The sequence below is a fragment of the Nicotiana tabacum genome, chromosome 15 (genome assembly GCF_000715075.1).
Source record: "Nicotiana tabacum cultivar K326 chromosome 15, ASM71507v2, whole genome shotgun sequence".
NCBI lineage: Eukaryota > Viridiplantae > Streptophyta > Magnoliopsida > Solanales > Solanaceae > Nicotiana > Nicotiana tabacum.
In genome coordinates, this window is record NC_134094.1 from 11,601,855 (window position 1) to 11,618,670 (window position 16,816).

Genomic DNA, 16,816 nt, shown 5'->3' on the forward strand with positions numbered 1-16,816 from the left:
CGTTTTCTATCAAACTATGGGCAGACAAAGATGATATTTTATTGGCCGAGGGAAGCAAATTGTAATCTTGGTGATTCTAAGTTTTCTTTTCCTCAGAAATATTTTGTTTCCATTCTTGTATGAGTCCTATATATGTTAGGACTAATTTCATAGGAGTTCAAAACATGGAAGGATTTAATATGTACTAAAATTTTAGTTAATTTAAATTCCTAAAAATTTGGAAAAAAGCTTAAATTATATTTTTTGTCTGATTTGAAATTTATTTTTATAGGGCAAAAAGACGAATAATATTTAGCTAAGTGTGTTCGTACTTTTAATATGACCAAACAATACTACCATAATAATAATACATGTTATTTATTATAGTGTAAAATATTGACTATCTCCTTAAATTCTTCATTATAAAAATATTTTAAATTTAAAATACTCCAATGGAAACACAGAGCAAAATCATGGCGAGAGGAGATAGAGACCGACTGAGTGATTTGCCCGACGAAATTCTAATTCACATCCTCTCTATGTTGCCGGAGAGTGACAATAAATTAATTGTGAGAAGCAGCGTATTATCTAAACGATGGAGATTTCTTTGGAAGGCCGTCCCAATATCACTCGATTTCGGCCGATTCGTGGTAAAAGGGAATCGTGATTTCGTGGGTTCCGTCAACAGAGAGCTTCATTATTGGAGATCTTTCGAGAAAATTCGAACATTCAGGGTCGTTCTCTATAATTACGAGGAGATGAGTAAAGTTAAAGATGTTGATTTATGGGTATATTTTGCAATTAAAGTAGCTAATGTTGAAGATTTTACACTTGAAATTGAATCTGATAGTCACTTATATGAGTTTCCTCAGTTTGCATATAAGAATACATCGCTGAGGAATTTGGTTTTAAGCGGCTGCAAACTGAACCCTTCTGGTAGTGTTAACTGGACTAGTCTCGTCTCTCTTTCCATTAGGAACATTGAATTGACAGATGGTGTAATGGGAAAAGTATTATCTGGTTGCCCTAACTTGGAGTGCTTGGAACTGTCCGTCCCAATATCACTCAATTTATTTGTAAAAGGGAATCGTGATTTCGTGGGTTCCGTCAACAGAGAGCTTCATTATTGGAGATCTTTCGAGAAAATTCGAAAATGCATGATCGTTCTCTATAATTACGTGGAGATGAGTAATGTTAAAGATGTTGATTTATGGGTATATTTTGCAATTAAAGTTGCTAATGTTGAAGATTCTTCACTTGAAATTATTCTTCAAAATGAATATGAGTTACCTCAGTTTGCATATAAGAATACATCGCTGAGGAATTTGGTTTTAACCCGCTGCAAACTGAACCCTTCTGGTAGTGTGAACTGGACTAGTCTTGTTTCTCTTTCAATCAGGAGACATAGATTGACGGAGGGAGTAGTGGAAAAGGTATTATCCGGTTGCCCTAACTTGGAGTGCTTGAAATTAGTACAAGTTTGGGGCATTCATCGTTTGGAAATCAGCTCTGTGAAGCTGAGAAAACTGATTATTGAAGAGTACACATATGGGAAGCTAGAAATATTAGCCCCATATATTCATCATTTGCAAATTTCGGGGTCCTGCAAAGGGATACGCTTAAAGCAGAAAAATGTGGCTTCACTTATCACCACAGATCTTGACTATTCAAATTTTTATGAGAATTTGGAGGAGGAGTTAAGCTGTTTGAATGAATTTCTTCACGGTGTTGCCCATGTTGAGAATCTTGAATTGAGTCCCTGGTGCATTGAGGTCTGTTCATACTCTGCGCTATCCAATATTTAGAATCTCTTTTCGTTTTGCAACTTTTTATTTACTAGTTTAGTAACATTAACAGTGCCACTACTTACGATAATCTATTAATTAATTTATTAAGTAGTTAATAATTAAATTCTCATGACAAAATCGGTTGGACAATGGCAGGTGTTTGAGATAAGACCTTTAGAACAAAATTTTGGACAATGAACTGTGAGAGTAAAGTGTTTTCAATGGACCGAACAACATGTTAAATTGGGATTTGTTTTACATTGATCATACACTTTTAAGTCATGTGAATGGATTTTTTGAAATGTTCAAAAGTTCATCTTCTGATTTCCAAACCGACCTTGAACACTTTGATGTGCAAAACGCAGTCGCATTGTCCAAGTTGTTTTTACGAATTATTCAACAATTTGCATTTCATTTGTTAACTACGTCACATTTCCTTGTTTTGACATATTCTGGTTTTTCTATTTGGTTTATAAGCTCCTGTCCCTATTGGAGTTGAAAGGCTGGAAGTCTCCACCATCGAGCCGGAAATTCTTAAAACTTAATGCAGCCTTGGAACAGTTGGACTTCCCTGGAGTTTGTAGCTTTCTACAGAGTTCATCGGATCTTGAGACATTGGTCATTGACTGGGACTATCATGATTCAAGAGTAAGTTTCCTTTAGACCTATATTTTTGTTCATTTTATCAATCACCAAACAACTATTAGTGGAAGAAGATGTCACATATCAACACATTTCTAGTTTCAAGTACTTTTGGAAAAAAAAAAAATCATAGAAGATGTAAGAATTGAACTGGTTCAACCCTCAAGGGAAGATTGAGAAAGCTTCAATGTTTGACAGAAGTATCGGATATAAGCAAAACCTTCGTGGCACTATGACCCTATTATGGAAAAGATTATAGAGTTGATTTAAGGTAAAGAAGTCAAGGTGTGGCTGATTCTTTAGCTGGATAGAGCCACCTATTGGACGCAGTCACGCAGAGAAGAAATCTTTCAGCTTTCACTCACTACCAAGAGAAGCTAGAGAAAAATGATGAGAACAGAGCTATACAAAAAATGCAAATAATTATTTACCGTCCCGCAACATATAGAGGAGTTGCAACTGTATGTTTGACAAGAAGTTGGCTAAATGGCTACTATTTAAACAACAGAATTTTTTACGGCAAAAGGAGGAATATACATAGCCTTAAGTTTAGTTATATTTCCTTGCTAGTTTTCTGGTGCAACTTGGCCTATGTAAATACGTAGATTCCTTGTTAGATATGATCAGGAAATTGCACAATATGTAAATTTAGACGAACTTTCTTAGTGCCTTCCATTCCATTTATAAAATTTACCTTCCTTATCCCCCAAAAAAAAAAAAGTTGGCTACATGGTTCTGTCTATTCATAACAGTTTCAGCTCTAAATTCAAACACACAACAATACAAAAATGTAAATAATTCTTGTGTTCTTCAAAGAAGGGAGAACAAACAGAAAGTCTTGAGCTTAAAGACAGAAAAATGATGAGAACAGAGCTGAACTAAAATAATTTCTAAAGCCCTATTTATTCGAACCGGATGAAAACATATACTAATATTCTCCACAACTCAAAATAAGGCAAAAAGTTGAAATCTTGGACAAACAAACAAGGAATATCCAAACCTGAAGAGGAAATAGAAGTCTTTTCACAAATTGTAACCAAACCCTTCAAAATGTCAGTCTTTTCATTACCAAGACATACAAGTGGAAGCTCCCTTCCTTCAGAATTCGAAAGAAGGCCCAATAATGCAACAAGATGAACTTCCCGATTAGATCTTTTTGTGAGTTGACAAGTAACTTGAGAATACTCCTCACATTTTCTCCTTTTTAGTTCTTATGGGAACAATGTGCAGAGGAGCAAGTCTCCAAAGTCAGAAGCTATTGTCGTAAAGCTCATCAAGTACTTAGGCTACTTATGCTTCACATCATAAATAGGAGTCCTCGTATACAGAAACACTCTTTTTGCTTACACACAACAGCATTCACAATAATTTAAGAGTCAGTTTCCACCCAAATGTTTCTAATACCATGTTTTGGACAACTTTTAAGCCCATGGGAAAGTGCAAATGCTTCAGCCATATTGTTTGTTCCATGGCCTAGTGAGTGTATATTCCATAATAATATAATCTGAACAGTTCCTCGCTATGCATCTGCTCCACAATGTCCTTGTCTGCAATTGCCATTCGTTTTTAGTTTTACGCATCCTTGATCAGGTTTGTTCATGGCCTAGTGAGTATTTCTCGATGTGTTCACAGAGATTGCTCCAGGTAATGCGTAGATAGAGAAATTTCTTATTGTTACTATCAAAATTGATTCTGAGTAAGCAAGTTCGACAGCCAGCTTTGTTGTAGTTGTAGCAAAAAGATGTTTTAATAGGGGAGGGTTGCACTCAGTACTCACCTTCATGCTGGGAGATAAAGGATTGGCTTCAATGAAGCTTTGAAACATCTTTTTTCTTGTTTGCATGTACCACTTTGTAACATTTGCGAAGCACTTGACATGTTCCTTGAATCAAGAAATTCATCACCTTTTTATTTTGTACACAATCAACTCCTTGGTTTTCTACTTACATCTAAGGAGAATAAACGGTTAATATAGCAGATTTTTTCTTGCAGGAGATACTGTCAAAGTACACAAATGAGGATGAACAGCGCAGGAGGTTTGAGACATATAATTTTAACAGCTCATTGCTACATTTAAAGACCATCAAGATCATTAACTTTGATGGACCATTAAGTGGAAATAAGTCTATACTGCCATATATAAAATATTTTCTCAAGAATGCAACAACGCTAGAAAAGTTCGTCATTGCAGCCAAATTCAAAGGGAGTGATGTGCCTCAGGATTATGTTAAAATGGCACAGGAGTTCCAAAGCTTTCCAAGATCCTCTGCGCAAGCTTCAGTTGTCTTTTCATATTGATAACATTTTGCCCCTATCATTTGTTACCCTAGCTGTTACTTTATGTTTTGAGATTGGTTTTGTAGCTTATAGAGAATGTTAAGATTGTGCTTGTCCTTTTCCAAGGAGTTGTTAGTAGCTCTTGATATCTAAGTCACAGCGTGCGAAAGCTTGCTCTAAATGTTTTGTGATTTCTATTATTTTGGCTGAATGCTGATAATGATTTTATACTATGATTTTTTTTAGGGTGAAAATTATTTTGAAGGGAATAGTATTTCAAGATTCATTATGTATCCATGGACTAGTTTCTGTTGGCCTGTGTTGTTGGTAGTCTGTACGCAGACCTTACCCCTACATAATGCAGGTAGAGAGGCTGTTTCCAATAGACCCTCAGCTCAGGAAAGGCAAGAAGAAGAAGAGGAAAGCAAGGAAGGAAGAAAGATGGAAGAGAAAAGAAAAGGGAGAGATAAAGGATAAGTAGTACCAAATAATAGCAACAGGGAATACAATACCTGAGGCGAACAAAATCACATAGCGTAATAAAAATCTAAGAATATGAAGGGACATGCATGCTACTAAGACTATCGGTGAACAACTATAAACTACCTACTAACCTTCTACCTTAATTCTCGACCTCAACACCCTCCTATCAAGGGTCATGTCCTCAGTGAGCTGAAACAGTGTCATGTCCTGCCTAATCACCTCTCCCCAGTACTTCTTAGGCCTACCTCGACCTCTTCTCAAATTCTCCATGGCCAACCTCTCACACCTCCTGACATGAAAATCAATGCTTCTTCTCTTAACATGTCCGAACCATCTCAGCCTCGACTCCCGTATCTTGTCCTCCACGGAAGCTACTCCCACTCTGTCCCGGATAGTCTCATTCTTAATCCTATCTCTCCTCGCACACCCACACATCCATCTCAACATTCTCATCTTTGCTACTCTCATCTCCTGCACGTGAGAGTTATTGACTAGCCAACACTCAGCCCCATACGTTTGACTAGCCAACACTCAGCCCCATACGTCATAACTGGTCGAACCACCACTCGATAAAACTTATCCTTAAGTCTTAGCGGCACATTCCTATCACACAAAACACAGGAAGCGAGCCTCCACTTCATCCATCCCGCTCCGATGCGATGTGCGACATCTTCGTCAATCTCCCCGTTACCCTGGATAATAGACCCGAGATACTTAAAACTCGCTCTCTTGGGGATAACTTAAGCATCAAGCTTAACCTCTACGTCTGCATCATGGGTCCCGTCACTGAATTTGCATTCCAAGTATTCTGTCTTGGTTCTACTCAGTTTGAAACCTTTAGACTCCAAGATCTGTCTCCAAACCTCTAACCTCGCGTTAATTCCGCTACGCGTCTCATCAATCAACACTATATCATCGGCAAATAGCATGCACCAAGGCACTTCCCCTTGGATGTGACGCGACAGTACATCCATCGCCAAGGCAAATAAAAATGGGCTAAGAGTCGATCCCTGGTACAACCCCATCACCACAGGGAAATGCTTCGAGTCACTACCCACAGTTTTAACCCGAGTCTTAGCATCATCATACATATCCTTAATCACCCTAATGTATGCTACCGGAACACCGCTAACCTCCAAACACCTCCACATGACCTCCCTCGGAACTTTATCGTATGCCTTCTCAAGGTCAATAAACACCATATGCAAATCCTTCTTCCTCTTCCTGTACTGCTCCACTAATCTCCTTACTAGATGAATCGTTTCCGTAGTCGAACGCCCCTGCATGAATCCAAACTGATTCTCAGAAATAAACACACACCTCCTCACCCTGCCCTCCACCACCCACTCCCAAACCTTCATAGTGTGACTCAACAACTTGATACCCCTATAATTGTTGCAATTTTGGATATCACCCTTGTTCTTGTAAAGCGGAACCATCGTACTCCACCTCCATTCTTCGGCCATCTTCTTTGTCTTAAAAATAACATTAAACAGCCCAGTGAGCTACTCCAAACCTGCCTGCCCCGCGCTCTTCCAGAATTCTACCGGGATTTCATCTGGCCTCGTCGCTCTGCCCCTGCACATCTTACGCATCGCCCCTTCCACCTCCTCTACCGTAATCCGCCTACAGTACCCAAAATCTTACGCCTGTGTTGTTTTTAATTGGTGGAAAAAGTTATTTCTGGAAACTATTTCTATACTACAGCTCTGTAACTATTTTGTGCATGTATGCTATTATTTTCCTTCTTACCAAAATGAGAATAAAGCATTCCCAACTTGAAAGAGGTGGAACCGAAAAATTCTTAACTCAATTATCCATTGGGACAGCACATTGACCAATAATTTATAAGATACTTTGCACGTGTATATCACGTGTGAGTTATTAACTCAATTTTAATTGTACACATATTCTGAAAGTATTTGTTTGAGTTGTAAAGTCTTTATGTAATGTTAAAGTACTGTATTAAATTATGACCAATTAATTCCACTCATAGTTTGACAGACCACCCTTTTCCTTCTTTTACTAAGAGACACTGAAAAGGTGTAACTTCTTGAAAACCGATTCTTGAAAAATTATAAGTCTTGGAAACAAAGGTAGCTTTTCTTCTTCCATTTCTTTAATATGATTCCTTTTTAATTGAATACTAACAAGTATTCACTTTGGTCCACAATAAGTCGAGTTTTTGACCAATATTGTCCATTATTTTTTAAGGTAAATCTATTTTGGTCCCTCAAATATAACCCTGAGCATATTTAGTCTCTTAAGTATGCTAAAGTGAAGCATATTTAGTCTCACTAACACAATATGTTCAAAAACTAACGTTGTTACCCAACTTTGATTCATGAAGTAAATCTTCTGCTCTGCAGCAAAACGTTTCCTCTCCTTTATTGGATAACACAAACTATCACTTTAATTTCTCATTTTTAGATAATGTCTTCTAAAATTTTGACCTTGAAAATATCCCCTTCTGTGCTAGTTTTCAATGAGAAAATGACACTATATAGTTTCTCTAAAAATAATAACCGAAAAGAAGTATGAAATTTGTATATTTTTTTGTATATATGTACATTTAAAAATTTCGGTTGATTTTTCTAAAAAGAAAAGTTACAATTTGAAAAAATAGAGCTGTCAGGATCACTTCTAGGCATATTATTGAAGCAAACGAATAACCATGTTGTATTATCACTTTTAGCCCGTGCTAGAAACTATTTACATATGGTAGCAGAAAAAGTATATAAAATTTGTATCATTTTTGTATATATATATATATATATATATATATATATATATATATATATATATATATATATATATATATTTTGTATGTTATATACAAAAATTATACAAATTTTATACACTTTTTGTATATTAACATACAAAAGGTATATATATATACAAAATATATAAATTTTATATATTTTTCGGCTATTATTTTTACAGCGGCTATACAGTGTCATTTTCTCATTGAAAACTGGCACAGAAGGGGATATTTTCAAGGTCAAAATTTTAGAATACATTATCTAAAAATGAGAAATTAAAGTGATAATTTGCGTTATCCAATAAAATAGGAGAAAACATTTTGGTTCAGAGCAGAAGATTTGCTTCATAAATCAAAGTTGGGTAACACCGTTAATTTTTGAACACATTGTGTTAGTAAGACTAAAGGTGCTCCACTTTAGCATAATTAAGGGACTAAATATGCTCAGGGCTATATTTTAGGGACCAAAATAGACCTACACTAAAAGATAAGGGACAATATTGACCAAAAATTTTAATAAGTGACCATTTTATCTTTGACACACCCATTAAGGAAATACGAACTCCTAGAGAAATAAAGATGTATTTACTAAATTAACTTTAATTAATTATTAATTTGACACATTGGAATATGTAAATAAGGGTAAATTTTGAAAAAAAATAATATTAATTCCTTCTTGATTATATAAATGGACACTTATTTTGGACCAAAATAAAAAAGTAAAATGATCACTTATTGTGGACCAAAGGGAGTATGTACTAATAGCCTTTAAACCTTCACATGTAAGGGTAAATCTGGTACACATGATCCTCCCTACTTTTCACTTGTGGGATTACACTGAATTTATTGTTGTTATTATTGTTGTTATTACTAACAATTATGTACCATGACCGATAAAACAGAAAAGTTTGTACATGTTCCAAGGACAAATTAATAAAACTCTATATGAAAAAATGAATAATATTATAAAGGAAAAGTAAATATTAGTAATTGGACACCTGCGTTGCACGTATATTCTATATCAATTATTACATAATTTATGTATTCCTTGTATTTTACTTTTTTTTGTATGTTTCAATAAGAATGCCAATAGTTATTAGATTCCTATATAAGTCTTATTAATATAATAGAGATTTTATTCATTAAATTTCAGATAATATTATTCAGAACAATAGGATAAAATTTTAAATAAAAAAATATTTCAAGAGTAATAAAATATATATCTTCTATTATATTATAAAAATAAAGTAGTATACAAATATATTGAACAAAGTAATATGCTAAATATATTAAACAAAGTAATATGCTAATAAAAGTTTCTATTAACAATGCAATAATACTAAATATTGGATAATATAATAAAGAAAAATACATAACAAAAAAGTTATTCGATGCCTATATAAGTCTCTTTAATTTAATAGAATTTTATTCATTAAAATTCAGATAATATTATTGAGAACAATATGATTATTATTATTCACAGTTATTACCAAAAAAAACAATATGATTATTTATAATAATAAAATATTTAAAGAGTAATAAAATATATATCTTCTTTTATATTACAAAAAGAAAGTAGTAGACAAAAATATTAAATAAAGTAATATACTAATAAAAAATTTGTATTAACAATGTGATTATATTAAATATTGGATAATATAATAAAAGAATATATAACAAAAAAGTTATTCGATGACTATATAAGCCCCTTTAATTTAATAGAGATTTTATTCATTAAAATTCAGATAATATTATGACAACAACATAATACAATTTATTCAATAACTATATAAGTCCCTTTAATTTAATAGCGATTTTATTATTTCAATTGAAATTTATTAAAGCAATACGATCTAATTTATTCAAACAAGCCCGATCATAATTTAATTTATTTAATATTTTTTTAAAATTGACTACGCATCGCGCGGGTACGACTACTGGTATATTTAAGATCACAAGATTCAATAGAATATTTGTACGTTATACACTTCTTTACCTTAAGACACGAATTAAATCACGCTTATTTACACATAAAATATGACAGGCAAGTATAAACTAACAAATTCTAATTGCACACATGATATACAAAAAACTATCACGAAAATCAAAAAGGTTGAAAATCAGATCCTTAACTAATTTGAGAACGTGAGCTTACACTTTTAGAAGGGAAATTTTGGAGCAATGGTAAAGTTATCTCCGTATATTTGTGCCATGAAATTAGCCACTGATACTTGTATCATGGTAGGTTGCCTACATCACACCTATTGGGGTATGATCCTTCCCGAAGATCCTATGTGAACGCAAGATACTTCATACGCCGAGAGCTTACACTTTTGAATTTCCTAGATATTAGAAGCGACGTTTTACAACCTTAATTATCACTTCAAGTATTATGTTTAGATTTTCAAAATAATAAAAACAAAAAAGAATTAACCCAAAAAGAAAAAGTATAAAATAAAGCAAAATAATCCCAAAAAAATGGAGATGTATTATTCACTCTTTAAGAAGTTAATTAATTAAATTACCAAGAACGATTTTCAAGGTGATTAATAGATTCGGATATAAAAAAAAAGCAAGAAACATAGTAATAAAGAACATGAATATTATAGCAACAGTATGATGACCCAAAAGGTCATCTTATGTTTTAGAACTCGATTATGTGTTTCGAGGCCTTCAAAACCTCATTTTATTCGTCCTCGATTTGCGTGCGCAGCCCGGGCGTGTTTTCGGAAAGCTTTTATGTTGAAAGTTGATAAAAATATTAACTTTTGCCTTTAAAAGTTGATTTAGTTGACTTCGGTCATCGTTTTGAGTAAACGGACCCGGATTCATATTTTGATAGTCCCGATGGGTCCGTATCGAAATATGAGACTTGGGAGTATGCCCAGAATCAAATTCCGAGGTCCCTAACTCGAGATATGATTTTTTGTTAAAAATGGAAAGACTAAATATCTAATGGTTTTAAGAATTTGGTTAATATTTGATCTTGTTGGTATCGGGCCGTATTTTGGTTTCGGAGCCCGGTACAGGTTCATTATGATATTTAACACTTGTCTGTGAATTTTAGTGAGAAACGGAGTTGGTTTGATGTGATTCGGACGTCCGGTTGTGAAGTTAGAAGTTTTAAAACTTTCTTGAAAATTTCATTCAATTTGGTGCTAAATTCGTAGTTATAGGTGTTATTTTGGCGATTTGATCGCGCAAGCAAGTTCGTATGATATTTTAAGACTTGTGTGCATATTTGGTTTGGAGCCCCGAGGGCTCGGGTGAGTTTCAGATAGGCTATGGGATATTTTGAACTTAGAAAAATCTGGAATTTGGCTTTAGGTGTCATCTGGTGTTTTCTTTTTCGCGTTCACGAAGGTACTCTCGCGAACGCGAAGAGTGAATTGGTCTGAAGAAGAATTTTTTCTACGCGAACGCGGATACTGGGTCACGAATGCGGAGCGATGGAGGCTTTACCCTTCGCGAACGTGACCAGCTCAACGCGAACGCGAAGTGTTAGGAACCTAGGGGAGGGGTCAGTCATTTCTTCTACGCGAACACGAGCAAATGGTTCGCGAATGCGAAGGCCAGGGGGCATAGCCTTCGCGAACGCGAGGAGAAATTCGCGATCGCGTAAGCCACTAATGCAAGCTCTTCGCGAACGCGGCAGGACCTTCGCGAACGTGAAGAAGGCTTGCCTAGTGTTTTAAAAACAGAACTCAAATACGGGAATTAGCCATTCTTTCACATTTTCAAAAACTAGACGACCTATAGCGATTTTCAAGAGATAATTTCTTCCCCAACTTGTTGGTAAATGATTCTAAACTACTTTCTTTCAATTACCCATTACATTTTATGAATTTTTAACCTAAAATCTAGGGTTTTCATGGTGGAAATTGGAGGTTTGGGTAGAATTAGGGATTTTTGTATAATTGGAAATTAGATCTCAAATTGGGGTCAAATTTCAAAACTAATTACATATTCGGGCTCGAGGGTAAATGTGTGAATGAATTTTGGTCCGAACCTCGAGTTTTGACCAAGCGGACTTGGGGACGATTTTTGACTTTTTGGGGAAAAGTTTGAGAAATCTAAATTTATGCATTGTAGTTGGTTCCGTTAGCAATAATTGATGCTATTGAGTTAATTGTGGCTAGATACGAGTGGTTTGGAGGTGGATAATAAAGGAAAAGCGATAATTGAGCATTGACTGGCCTGCGGAGCGAGGTAAGTGTTGTGTCTAACTTTGACTCGAGAGATTAGGAACCCTTGACTTAATTGCTATGTGAAAATCCATGTGAGTGGCGCATAGGTGAGGTGACGAGTACCTATGCGCTGCCAATTTATCTGTTTTGCTTGTTTTCTTCCCATTCTTCTTATATTGTCTTTTTCTGTCTTAGCTGCTACATGCTTTACTTGTATTTCTATGCTTAATTGCTACTTGTTAGACATTGTTTCTATTTGTTGAAAGTATTAGTTCTTTCGTAGCTTCGTTGTCTCCTATTATTGGCTTAAGTTGCTGTTGGTACGTTCAAGGCATATTTTCTGGATTGGTCTCGTATTATTCGTGTAGATTCTATATTGATTAAGGTTTCTTTTCCTTGGTTCAGTTTGGTAATTATTTATTGTAAAGGCCTTGTGATTTATTCTATTGATTCTTTTTGTGCATGGAGTGTTTGAATCTGATATGGTGGGATCGGGTTGCGCGCCGCAACAGATGTAATAAGGGTGGATTGTGGTGAGATAAGGGTGAACTGTGATTGTAATTATTATGATACGGTGGGATCGGATTGCGCGTCACAACATGTGTAATAAGGGTGGATTGTGGTGAGATAAGGGTGAAGTGTGATTGTGATTATTATGATATGGTGGGATCGGGTTGCACGCCGCAACAATCTTTATGATTATATTCCCTTGAATGTGTTAACTGAACGGTAGACTTAAACTGTACTTAAGGATTGGTTATAGCTGAGCACTGATGATATGTTTCGAGAACTGTATTCATTCCTTGCAAGTTACTGCTTTATTTTATCTTGTCTTTCTTTCTGCTTTTATTATACACTATATGTAGGTTGTATTGTAAATGTCCCGCCGTAGCCTCGTCACTACCTCGTCGAGGTTAGGCTCGGCACCTACCAGTACATGGGGTCGGTTGTATTGATACTGCACTCTGCACTTCCTGTGCAGATTTTGGAGCATGTAGTGGCTGATCGAGAGGTTGGTTGCAGCTTTTACAACTAGGAGACCCAAGGTAGTCTTGTTGGCATCCGCGGGCCCTGACGTCCCCTCCTATGCTCCCACATTTACTGTTTTACTTCCCTTCATAAACAGTTGTATCTTCTTTCGAACAAATGTTTGTAGCAAATCTTAATGTGTTCGTGGATTGTGACACCGGATTCTGGATAGTAATAGTAATAGTATTAGTAATCGTATATAAACAAAGAGGCTATTTACTTACTTTCGCATTTATTTTTACTGGTTTTAGCTTGTTTATTTATAACCACTGAAACGTAAAGCATTTGGCTAATTAAAACTCTAACGTTGATTTGCCTAGCAAGTGGGATGTTAGGCGCCATCACAATCTGGACGGGGAATTCCGGGTAGTCTCTTCATTTACCCACAATTTTAAATTTTGTAAAGACTTCATCGGTTTTGAAGAGCATAATAATGATAGGAAACTGAAGAGACCAAACACTACTACCATAGCAGATGTTATTTATTAGTATACTATAAAATATTGACCGTCTTCTTAAATTCTTCATGCTTTGAGAGAAACGATGAGAAATTAGCTTATAAAAATATTTTAAATTTACTTTACTGAAATTTGTACTCCAATGGAAACACAGCAAAATCATGGCGAGAGGAGGAGGAGACCGACTGAGTGATTTGCCCGACGGAATTAATTCACATCCTCTCTATGTTGCCGGAGAGTGACAATAAATTAATTGCGAGAAGCAGCGTATTATCTAAGCGATGGAGGTTTCTTTGGATGTCCGTCCCAATATCACTCGATTCCAACCGATTCCTTTGGGACAGGGAAAACGGAGTTCGTGATTTCGCGGGTTCCGTCAACAGAGAGCTTTATTATTGGAGATCTTTCGAGAAAATTCGAAAATGAACGTTCGTTCTCTCTAAATACGAGGAGATGAGTAATGTTATAGATGTTGATTTATGGGTATATTTTGCAATTAAAGTTGCTAATGTTGAAGATTTTTCACTTGAAATTGAATGTACTGATCACTTATAGGAGTTTCCTCAGTTTGTATATACGAATACATCGCTGAGGAATTTGGTTTTAAGCGGCTGTAAACTGAACCCTTCTGGTAGTGTTAACTGGAGTGGTCTCCTTTCTCTTTCCATTAAGGACATGATTCCGGAATCTAAATGTGGTCTTTTTGGACTTAAAAGATCGAAATAAGTAAAAAAAAAATTAGTGACCAAACTATATATAGCGTTTTTTTAAGGGCGTTATATATGAAGCTGATTAGACGTCTATGTATAGCGCGGTTTATTAAGGCGCTATATATATAACGCCTTAATAAACCGAGCTATACATGTTCAAATACTCGCCCCCTTCCCTTCCCCCACGTTCAAAACAGATTGCAAACTCACTCCCCCCCCCCCAACCCAATTTTTAATTGAGTCCAGCGGTCCCCCCATTAACGAGCCAAAAAAACTCCCACCCGTCCCACAAAAAGTAAAGATTCTTGGTCCCACGTCTTAGCTAAGCCTTCTCTCGTTGTGGGTTGCTCGTTTCGAATTCAAATCTTCAACTTTCCAAAAAATATAAATCGAGGTATTCCGATTTAGTTTTTGTCGAAACTCGTATAAAAAATGCATATTAGTTGTTTTAAATGTGTTCTATATTTTTTTTTTTGCGATTAAACTGGTATGTTATTTTTATCCGGACAAAGATATTAGTGTGCTAAAAATATGTAAAAATTGAGAAATTATTATTATTTGTTAAAAAAAATGTTAATAAGTTACTTTTATTGTTTTATATGTATTTTCGTGAATTGTTTGTAATTAAATGTATTTGTTATTTTTATCTAGCTTAGATTATTTATTTGTTTAAAGACTAATAATATAGTGCCTTTTAGCGTAGTATCCCTGTAGTTTAAGTATCTCTAATACTCAAAAATACGTCAAAATAACTGATAGATCAAACACAAACTCTGTCCAATTAAATCTTGTATAATTATAAAAAGTTAATTATTTAATTTACAAACAAACATATAAAATTATAAAACTAACATGTAAAATAATAAAACTAACACATACAGGAATTCAGAATAGCTTGGTGCTACTGGGCCTCAAATATCGAGTCTCGAACCCGTATGTGAATATTTAATAATTAAATATTGTATAACTATAAAAATTAATTATTTTATTTACAAACAAACATATAAAATAATAAAACTAACATGTAAAATAATAAAACTAATACATACAAGAATTCAGGATATCTTGGTGCTACTGGACCTCAAATATCGAGCCTGGAACCCATATGTGAATACTTAATAATTAAATCTTGTATAATTATAAAAATTAATTATTTAATTTACAAACAAACATATAAAATTATAAAACTAACATGTAAAATAATAAAACTAACACATACAAGAATTCAGGATATCTTGGTGCTACTGGGCCTTAAATATCGAGTCTGGAACCCATATGTGAATACTTAATAATTAAATCTTGTATAACTATAAAAATTAATTATTTAATTTACATACAAACATATAAAATTATAAAACTAAAATATAAAATAATAAAACTAACACATACAAGAATTCAGGATAGTTTGGTGCTACTGGACCTCAAATATCGAACCTGGAACCCATATGTAAATATTTAATAATTAAATATTATATAATTATAAAAATTAATTTTTTAATTTACAAACAAACATATAAAATTATAAAACTAACATGTAATTAATGTTGTTTAATTTACAGTAGACGACATGGAGGTGCCGCCTATGCATCCCGAATCTTTGAGCGATGAGCTACTGTCGTTACAGGGCGATCATAGGTCCGCTCACATATGGGAGGGAGAGTTACTGGCCCAGACTCTCCGCGTCAGGAGAGTGGACGGCATGTGAGACTTTCTGAAGGGCAAAGTTCTCCATCCCCGTGTAGTCGGAAGCTTGCAGGATACGGGCTTCTACAAGATTTTGGAGATCGGGCGGCTGCAGCTCGATTGGTCTTTGGTCACGGCCCTGATAGAGAGGTGGCGACCGGAGACGCACACATTCCACTTGCCCATTGGCGAGGCCACTATCACACTGCAAGACGTGGAGGTTTTATATGGGCTGCCCGTTGATGGACACCCTACGCCGGTGGCACGAGGCACTGGTATATTATTTGGTATTCTTACATATATAACTGTAACCTAGCGTTCCGTAATTTATATTTTACACATTGTGCAGGCTATTGGCCTACATCTATTCCACCAGTTGGGACTGCAGATGCAGCAGCATGCCGGCGAGGGAGCGACCATTTTGCACGAATATGGCCGACAGGTTACAGAGCTGGCTACTTGGACACTGCGGTGAGCCCGAGAGGATCAACGCTTAGGACACGACCCTGCTTACATGGTACCAGAGCAGTACCATCGAGGTAGAGGTGTCCCACGAGGTAGGGGTGTCCCACGAGGTGGGGCTGTCCCACGAGGCAGTGCTGTCTCACGAGGCAGGGCTGTCCCACGGGGTTGTGGGGGGAAGCTAGGAGGTGGTTCCTAGCAAGGGGCGTTGAGGAACCTATTGAGAATGTTGGAGCTGATCTGTCGGGTGACCTCCATGAGCCAAACGAGCATCACAGCAACATGCCGTCATATAACCTTCAGCTGCAGCTCACTCTAGGGACTTCGCAGGTGACCCCGTCAGATCCATTGTTAATCA

The 16,816-nt window shown here is 35.6% G+C and overlaps 1 protein-coding gene across 1 annotated transcript; it reads left to right on the forward strand.

Moving 5' to 3' along the window:
* Window positions 1-415: 415 nt before the first annotated feature.
* LOC107792274 (F-box/LRR-repeat protein At3g03360-like) lies at window positions 416-4,916 on the forward strand. Its single transcript, XM_016614469.2, has 3 exons — window positions 416-1,751; window positions 2,244-2,414; window positions 4,401-4,916. The coding sequence occupies exons 1-3, from the start codon at window positions 432-434 to the stop codon at window positions 4,704-4,706; spliced, it is 1,797 nt and encodes a 598-aa protein (XP_016469955.2). The 5' UTR covers window positions 416-431; the 3' UTR covers window positions 4,707-4,916.
* The last annotated feature ends 11,900 nt before the right edge of the window (window positions 4,917-16,816 follow it).

Bases quoted from the DNA above. Each gene is read 5' to 3' on its own strand.
- LOC107792274 (XM_016614469.2), top strand. From the start codon at position 432: ATGGAAACACAGAGCAAAATCATGGCGAGAGGAGATAGAGACCGACTG. The intron at 1,752-2,243 runs GTCTGTTCATAC...TTGGTTTATAAG, and splicing joins TGAGTCCCTGGTGCATTGAG to CTCCTGTCCCTATTGGAGTT. The intron at 2,415-4,400 runs GTAAGTTTCCTT...TTTTTCTTGCAG, and splicing joins GGGACTATCATGATTCAAGA to GAGATACTGTCAAAGTACAC.